The following is a 9,410-nucleotide window of genomic DNA, read 5'->3' as shown; positions in this document are numbered from 1 at the left end:
GCCTCGAGCAGCTTACACAGAGACAGAGGGAGGGAAGGAGGAGGCAGTCTGTGGGAGCACAGGGGAGGGAATCAGAGATGTTGTCCCACTTCACAGAGTCCAGAGGGAGGAGTACATAGAAGTAAAGAGTCTCCTAACAAAGAAAAACACAGAAGTGAGCCGAATAGAGACACAAACGTAGACAATGTAAGATGAAAGAGAACAAAATAGTAAATGTTTTCAGGACTGCAGGATGTGAAAAGGATTGCACCATTGGATAATTGAAGACTGAAGGATCTTTCATTATTACTGAACAGGAATGCAAGCAAAAAGCGTACACACATTTTAACTTTACTGTAAGTTTAATGCTATGGAAACACATGTTTAAATGCTGAATGAATTCCACTCAGGCCATGAGACAGGGTTGTATTGTGGAAGTCATTGCAAATTTAACACAACAACTAAAGTTAAAGCAAATTAAGTCAATGTAATCGTAGTAAGTTATTATTTAACTAACAATTGTCTACACACATTGCTGAGATCAGTTTCCTGTGAACTTCGGCTTATAAATCCCTGCCAGTTACTAGCTCATCTAAATCTAATTAAGACGAATAACATTCTAGACTGTACTTGTTGGGTGGTTGATTAATAACAATGAGGGAAAAAGCATGAGTGGAGAAAGCTAATATCCTCTATATTTCATCCACATTAGTGCATAAAAAGCCACTTTTCCTCATGTTCTTAAAAATAGAGAAGATTACAGGAAAAAAGACAGCTGTTGCACTCATTCAGTAATAAAAATCTGAATTCAATAAACAAAGTGTTCTGCAAATTACTTGCAGATACGACCACCCTCCCGCCATAACCACCCCCATCCCACTCAGCTTCATACAATGAAGGTCCCAGACCCCCTACTTACAGAAAGACACTCTAAAGGTACATACAACCTATTATCTGCATCTTTCACTCCCTGGGGCTTGTTAGCACATGACTGTTTTAAGAAGTAAGTAGATCCAGGTTCACCTCACTCACGCTGAAAAAAGTCAAGGTCACAGTTTAATGAAGGTATAATACTTTCCCCTGATAACTAAATGACCAAGTATCCAAAAGATCTAAATCGACGAATTTCTATATGAGCTAATAAGTGGAGTATTAAATCAACTAATTTGATTTACTGCATTGTACTGAACAATAAGGCACCATAAGTAATCTTTCCTTTGAGTCATTTTATAAAATTCAGCAACACCTGACTAAACATTTTTTTTTCTTTTGGATTACAAATGAGACACATACTTTATAATAATTATCACTAATTTAACTCTACTTAACAAATTATGCTCCCTAATTAGAAGCAAAAAATAGTTACGAGAGTAAGTTTTGAATGCAAAAGAAGTTTATTGTACTCAGAAAATCAATACACTTGTTGCACCTTTGTAAGATATAATTCCTTGCCCTCTCAAAAGAACAGCTTTGCACTGCTTTATAACTTGCTCGGTATATTAGCAGTCCTGCTAAAAAAATTGACTTTTTGCCACAAGACCCCTATTCAGGAAAAAAGAAGCCTTTAATCACATTCTCTAAAACTGGATTGTTTGTTAAAAACACTTTTGTTCGTTGTTGCTAACAAATGCAATGTGGTGTCCAGTTAGTGCATGAAAATGATTCATTATGCTCCCAGAACCGCAACAACAAAACAAAAACAGTGTTAACTTAATTAATTAAAGGTAATTCAGTCCATTCTGGTCATCAGTTCACTTCATTTTATTACCACATAATACTGCTGAGCCTAGACCTGACCAGTGAAGCAACCTCAGGTTAATATCACTACCTCCAAAGGCTGGTATAGAGAGCACTATGTATGATGTGTGCTTCATGTGCTTCCCTTCTTACCCTGTCACACTCATTGCTCTGGAACAGGATCTGGACTTTTTCCCATTGTTTAAAGGTCCACTCTTCATGCACCCTAGATAATTAAAACTTTGGGGTTAGTGTTATGTAACCCAATTACAGTAATTTCAGCAATCTCCTTAGTTGTTTTTTTTCTTGATGTAGGGCAATAATTTGACTCTATTGGAATACAAACTTTTTCATTGGAAAATAAGGAAGTGAAGTAGTCAAACAAGAGGCTTAAATCCCGAACAACTCTGAGTAAAATTGGAGAAGTAAAAGCTCAAAAATCATTATAATCTGACTGCAGATCTATCCCTGCTATCCGTTATCACACATGAAGATGGGTTCCATGTTGAGTCTGGTTACTCGCAAGGTTTCTTCACATTGCCATCTGGGGGAGTTTTCTTCTTGCCACTTTCGCCATTGCCATTGGCTTGCTCATCAGGGACAATCTTATCATTTTGATTCATACATATTCACATTTCTTACAAACTCCCATAATTCCTTTGATTGTGTAAAGCTGCTGAATGACGATCCCGGGTGAAGTGTTTTAGAGCCCACTGCAATCAATTCCATGAACATTCAGCGAGTAAAACTAATTCTGAAAATCAGTGGATAACTTGTGTCCAACTTGCAGAAGAGACAAATCAGTGAGAACTGTACCAAACGATTCACAAACACTACTTACAGGAGTTATTGCCACATCCCTCTTACAGTCCTGACCTCCCTTCAAGAAAAGAAATCAACTAAAAAGATTGCTGAAATTACTGTAGTTGGGTTACATAACACATAACACCAACACATAAATGAAAATGTAGCACCATACTAAATCCATTAAACAAACAAACTAACTAAATACTTGTTAGTGAGCCTAATCAGAAAGAAAGTTTCAATTAGGTAGAGAGGATAAAGAGTGGACCTTTAAACAATGGAAAAAAAGTGCCCTCTATACGAGCTGGGATATTAACCTGGGGTTGCTTCACTGGTTCATGTTTGGGCCATTAAAGAAGATCCTGAAAGGCCAGCATTTTAGACATGAAGATTCAAGATTCAAGATTCAATTCAAAGACCTTTATTCATCCCAGAGGTAAATTGCTTAAACGCATGGTTTGAAAAGCAGACAGTCTGATCATAATTCTTGTATACTGAGGAAACTTTCTACTTTGATGGTACTCAAACACTAGTAAAATGCTTGGACATGTGCATAGCATGGGATTATATAGAGAAATAAAGCTAGTTTTAACTCTTAGAACAGTGTTCTATTATTCTGCACAATCAATAGACTTAAACACTCATGTTTGCAGTGTTCTTCTACTGAATTTCTCTAAAAGTAGAATATTAAATTTTAAATTGAATATTATTGAAGAGGGAAATAAATTGGTCTTAAATGATCCTCATCAAAGAAAAATTGGGAAAAGTTTTTGGTTTGGTGGTGTTTATGGCACACAAGTACAATGCATTTTTTTTAAAGATTGATATCTGGTTGTATATTAGATCATTCTTTCCTGTTCTGGGTTTTCACCTTCTTCCTGCACTTAAATATAACTGAAAATCGCTGCTTGCGTTAAATAAAAATTTCACCAAGATGTTTCTCAAAATTATTTATTCAAATTCATATTTATTTAAGAATTGTTTATTATCCTCTTCCAACACTAAAGTTTATTGAGGGGATTCATAAATCTGAACACTTTCATACAAATTTAGTGGTGCACATTTGTAATTGTTAGCCTGCATATATCCCTATGTCTAATCTCAATATGCACAGCTTTTTATAATATAATCAGTCTTTAAATGTATTGTAGTTTGAATTGTAAATACTTGACTGCTTTTATGGAACAGCCTCTGTTTGATACATACTGTATACATTACAGCAAGGCAAAACTCTTGGAACTCTGGAAGTTGCAGTCAGAGCAGAGCAGAGCCCTGGAGCAGAGGCGGTTAACTACAGGCAGCTTTGACCCCCTGACCAGTAACCCAGAGCCTTGACCTGCTGGGCTATTATCTGCCCCAAAACAACTCAGCTCTGTCTGAAGTGGCATTTAAATTCACACCTCCAGGGGAGACTGCAAACTGAACACAGCCTTTAATACCTCTGAGCCATCCTTACCGGCTATACAGTATGTTATACTTGCTGTAGGCTTATTTTAAATAAGCTGTCACAAAGTTGTGACGGACTTTAAAAGGACACATGGCAACCTGACCATAAACTACAGCCGTGACCAAAAGTTTTGAGAATGACACAAATATTGATTTTCTGAATTTTTAAAAAGTCCGCTGCTTCAGTGTTTTAAGATCATTTTGTCAGATGTTACTATAGTATACTGAAGTAAACAGGAATGATCCTTTTATTAGCATTTCATAAGTGTCAAAAGCTTTTATTGACAATTACATTTAAAAAATCTTGATGGTACTACTAATGGTTGCGCTTAAAAACATATCTAAAAAATAGTGAAGAAGTAGACTTGTGTCATCATCAAAACTTTTGACCACAACTGTACTCTACATTGCTAATAGACATATCACTCATCATCTATATCGCTTAATCCTTTATTCAGGGTCACGGAGAGGGGTGAATTAAACCTGGCTGGGAATCAAACCAGGAGCCTGGAGGTGCAGTGCAACAGTGCTAACCACTAAGCCACCGTGCCGCCATCACATGTAAGTCCATGGGCCAAATTACAATAATACGGCATAAATAAAATTCCAAAAAAGTACAATATTTAAGAAGAGTAAAACAACATTTGATTAACTTAATCAATACTGACATCTACTGTTTAAACATGTGGCCCAGAAAAATGCCTAGATGAAATGAAAATCCATCATCCATTATAGACTAACAATAACAGCAAGTTAAAGTCAACAGTCAACCTACCTTCATGTTTTGGGATAGTCAAGCCCAGAGAAAAAGCCACATATACATAAATCCCACAAACCCAAAGGTTGAAACCCAAAACATTGGAACTTGATCCCTAAGCTCCTAACAAACATATAAATACCACATACAACAATGCTATGTGAAAATACAGTACTTGATACTTCCACAACAAATGTTGAGTATCTTCACTTATTATCTTTAATTTTTATAGAAAGGTTTGTAAAATATATATATTAAGCAAGTTGAAAAGAGATTTTCACTTCACAAAAGAAAAGTGATCATCCCCCAAACCAAAACAAGACTTGTTGCTTTGCTCTGCTGCCAGAAAAAGCATGGACACAATGCATCTCAAATGGACTGTAACATTCCAGGCATTTTCAGTGTGAGCGGTAATTACTTTCTCTCTATGTTTGGCTGTGTGGTGCACATTTTGTGAATCCTTCCCACACCCAATTAGCAAATGAGGTTTAGCTCTTCAACTGTTGTTTTATCTGGTGAGGTGCAGACCAGGAATCTTCTGTTGATCTCTCTTAAGGTTTTTAACATGGATTTCGAAAGATTTTTATGTTGGTTGTACGCGATTTCGACTCTGAAAGTTGTCAGTGGCTTCAATTTTGAAGAGAATCTGCCTGAAGATTTTAAACAAAGGGATCTTAGCAAGGCCATCTTGGAAATGCTTCATATTAATAAGCTGTCGGTCCCTCAACAAGCAAAGCCCCATCCGTATATGAAGCACATTTACCAAGTACTGAGCACACAGGATTCGAGGCAGAGAAGCGATTCAGATGGGACACTGGTGCAAAGTTTCCGTAGTGTACAAGGTAAGAAACTGTCTATAAACTCTTTAGCACAGGAATTTTCACCAACACTGCATAACAGGAACGATGATATTTTAAAAGCTAAGTCATCAGCATATATCCATGTGTCTACTACCTAGGGACAAAATATAGCAAACCTGGTTGGATCTGGTTCAACTTATCATACTTACAGCCCTCTATGACTGGTGCTGAGTTGATCTTACTGAGAAAAACTCTACACTCTGAACCACTTACAGTAACAGTAACTGTACACAGCCTGTCATTTGGAGCTGGGAACCTGAGCATAAGCAGCCCCCTCACTGAACACCTGCTCACCCTGGACCAGCTTCCACCATCAGGCTATGATGTGTTTAATGTTACAGCCTCTTTACCGCATCACATCCATGGAGCACACGTCCTAGGCTTCCAGCTGCGCTTCAGGGATGAAAGTGGCAGCCTGGTTCTCCATGAAGCCCTGACGCAGAGATTGTACTGCTTGAACACGAGCTCTCTAAGTCAGCCTCTGCTGGTTGCCTACAAGGTGAAACCAACAGAGCGGCAGATCTTCGAGCGCAGGCAGAGGCAGTACTGCAGAGAAAGCACTCATGAGATCAAACAACATTCACGAATAAGAAAGCAAAGAAGCACAAATGACACAGAATGCAAACTTTATGAGACGCTTGTTGATGTACAAAAGACTGACCTTGGTCAATGGATACTGCAGCCAAAGGCATTTAATATCAGCTTTTGCAGGTAGGTGAGATTTTTGTTGCTATTTTTAAAATCATTTACTGTTTTAAAATCAATGATTCGTGTAAGTATTCTCTTAAATTAGAATATATATTTATTTTATAGGGGTTTGTGCATGAAGGAACAGCCAACTCCTTCTCTGACTGGACAGAAACCAAAGGATAAGCACTTGGAAAATGATCGAAGGTACCTGTACATTAAACAATTCCTATATGTCACCTACATTTCAGCCTTATTTAAAGCTGAATTTTTTTGAGAGAATCTGTTTATAATCTTTGTACTTTGTTTCAGTTCAAACTGCAATGCACTGGAGACCACTCCCCTCACTGTGATGTATCGGAGCATCACAGATGACATCATCATTAAGCAGTTAAGGGATATGAGAGCACAGAGATGTGTTTGCTCACCCAATATTAGATCAAGTATTAATGGGTGAAATAAACATTGATATGTAATCAAATGCAAAACAGTGTGTTAGCATAAAGTGTGTGGATTATAACTCTATTACCCAATGCAGCCATAAAGGTTTTGGTAATGGAAAAATATAACCTGAATTTGACTAACTTTTAAAAATAAAAGTGATGCTTGGTGGTTCCTTATACTAATTATGATCACCCAATGCATGGTCCATGTTTATGTTCCATCCTCTGGCCAACTTATTTCACCTCACTTAAGTACAGTAGATATCAACTACTTTAAATGTCTAGATACAATAACTAAATGCAGAGATCCATCAAGCTAAAAACTGGAGACGGAACAATTTTGATAACACTTTATGTCCACGAGCATGACATTAATATCTTATAAAGCAAACCTGGAGGCACGTCAGTACTCATAAAGGACTTATGTGACTTTCTGTTCTGGGTTTTCATCTACTTTCTGAACTTACAGTAAGTATAACAGGAAATTAATGCTTGTGATCCTAATAAAAAAAATTCATGGTATTTCCCCAAATTATTCAAAAACCTTCTGTCAGTTTTTCATAGATGACCAATTCAATTATATGCTTGTGAATCACTGTAGGTAGAAGAGAGCAAAGAGAACCGCTATTATCATTTAGCACACTTATACATTCTTAGTTTACAGCATTTGGTTGTAAGATTTGTAAGAAGTAATGCAATGTGTATACAAGGAGAAGAATAAAAAAAACAAAAAAATAAAGCTGCAATCTTCTTAAATGTATTCTAAATGTTAGATTGATTAACCCCTGATTTTCAGAGCAGTACAATCAAAGTCAAGTATTTGTATTATAATAACGCTTCAATGCCATGCTCCTATAAGACTTAAATATGGCAAAGACAGTAGTTCCCAGTAGTTAGGATGATAAGTGAGCACTTTCATGAATGTGCTATTAAGAAAGTAAAAACTATATATTTCATCAAAGCTAATATGTCATCTTAGTGGCTTATATCTTACATAAGTCCTTCAGTAATGCTTTATAAAATATTTATGCAATGCTTATATATTCATCTAAAAGATAACCTGCATGGAGATACATTTATACTTGTAATCACATGAAGACAGGGACTTCATTACATTTTCATTAATGTTAATGTATAACATTATATGATTCTTGTTGCTTGTATATGCCTGGTCTGTGCATTATAAACCAGAGTACAGTTCACTTTTATGAATTACAATATTAAGTTTATGTAATGATGCCATCAGGTACTGAAAATTTAAAGGCTTACATCAGCTATGGCAAAGTGACATTATTGTACTCATTTCTTAATTATTAAGTAAATGTTGTTGGGTTTTTTTTCTCTTAGACTATGCCAAAATAAACAAAACAACATACAGTACTCTATGCATGCTCCAGAGATGAACAGAAATGAGGTGAAAAACTGCCCAACTGTATTGGAATTTGTTAGCAGTGGGTAAATCCATTGTCCAAAACAAAACACATTGCAAAACACATTGCAAAAGAACGTAAATAGTTTCCAGATTAGGGACTTGAGCACCACCTGAGGAGCTTTTAAACAGTAGGTCCAGGATTAAATGTACTTTAACTGGAACTGACTTTATACATTTCTAAACCATTTCTGAGCATCATGTGGCAACGGCTTAAGTTGTGATATGTTTTTTTCTTCTTCACATTTTGTGTGTAATGTGTCTGACATTAAATAAATGTCCCATGTACAGTTTACATTTAACAAAAATAATTACAGATAAAAATCTGAGTTAATCAGATTTTCACAACTACACCTACTGTAAGACTTGAGGATTTCTGCTCTAACGGAAGTACCGAATACAAGCAAAACAATACCAGTATGGCTTGCTGTCGCCCCCTAGAGGAGGGCTTTAGTAGGATGTTTTCCATATCCTACACAATATTGGTCTGCACTGCTGAGAATTTTAGACTTTTTCACATAAATTCAATTTATCACAGTTTAACTGAGTCGCACAATTTCTTCAATTAAAAAACTATTCATAGCAATGGTAAGGTCTATTGTTTTTTTAATATATCTAATTAGTTTAAGATATTTAATTATTTGTTTTTTATGAATTAAGACATTTTCTTTAAAACAAAATTATCAACTACATGTTCAAGTGGTTTGTTTTCAGAATTTTATAATAAAAACTGTCTTTAATACTTATTTGATATTTATTAATACATCTAATATTTAGGGAGAGTTGAGAATCTTTTAGTCTGCTCACATTTAAAAAACAAATATATCAAACTTTCATCTACTGTATCGCACAGTAACATTTATTATCTACTAGCCTAAGTACACGTCGAAGACGGGTAAAGAGTTTATAAAATTACTTAAAAGGTTAAACCAATAAAATAAGCACATAACTGCTGGCACATAACTGCTCATATTGTAACTTCCCTTCTACTCAGCATTTTAATTCAATTTATGGAGCAAGGTTCAGTTTTCATTTTTGAAATAAGTCATGCTTAGTCGTATTGTCGTATGTTTATGTATTGAAGATTGTGCCAGTTTGTAGGTGCATTACGGTCGTTTCTGTGTCTACCGCATTTCTGTGTATTTACGGTAAACAACCGCGTTGATTGGCTCTGTTGTGTATAGTCACGCCCACACCGAGTGAATAGCGCTATATTCGTCCGAAAAAGCGCCAGATGCTGGGACGTAATCTGGCACATAACTGCTTAT

At 36.0% G+C, this 9,410-nt stretch overlaps 1 protein-coding gene across 1 annotated transcript; it reads left to right on the top strand.

The window, feature by feature from the left end:
• Positions 1 to 5,204: 5,204 nt before the first annotated feature.
• On the top strand, positions 5,205 to 7,221 carry LOC128529739 (growth/differentiation factor 6-B). The gene is made up of 4 exons (XM_053503231.1): positions 5,205 to 5,565; positions 5,682 to 6,294; positions 6,397 to 6,477; positions 6,583 to 7,221. Exons 1-4 carry the CDS (start codon positions 5,205 to 5,207, stop codon positions 6,725 to 6,727), a joined length of 1,200 nt encoding a protein of 399 aa, XP_053359206.1. The 3' UTR covers positions 6,728 to 7,221.
• Positions 7,222 to 9,410: the final 2,189 nt, after the last annotated feature.

Source organism: Clarias gariepinus, chromosome 1 (genome assembly GCF_024256425.1).
Source record: "Clarias gariepinus isolate MV-2021 ecotype Netherlands chromosome 1, CGAR_prim_01v2, whole genome shotgun sequence".
Classification (NCBI taxonomy): domain Eukaryota; kingdom Metazoa; phylum Chordata; class Actinopteri; order Siluriformes; family Clariidae; genus Clarias; species Clarias gariepinus.
The sequence above is the reverse complement of the archived record's forward strand: the minus strand, read 5'-3'. Positions and strand labels throughout refer to the sequence as shown.

Excerpts from the sequence above, each read along its gene's own strand:
- LOC128529739 (XM_053503231.1), top strand. The coding sequence starts at position 5,205 with ATGAGGTTTAGCTCTTCAACTGTTGTTTTATCTGGTGAGGTGCAGACC. Across the intron at positions 6,295-6,396 it reads TTTAATATCAGCTTTTGCAG|GGGTTTGTGCATGAAGGAAC; the intron begins GTAGGTGAGATT and ends TTTATTTTATAG. Across the intron at positions 6,478-6,582 it reads CACTTGGAAAATGATCGAAG|TTCAAACTGCAATGCACTGG; the intron begins GTACCTGTACAT and ends ACTTTGTTTCAG.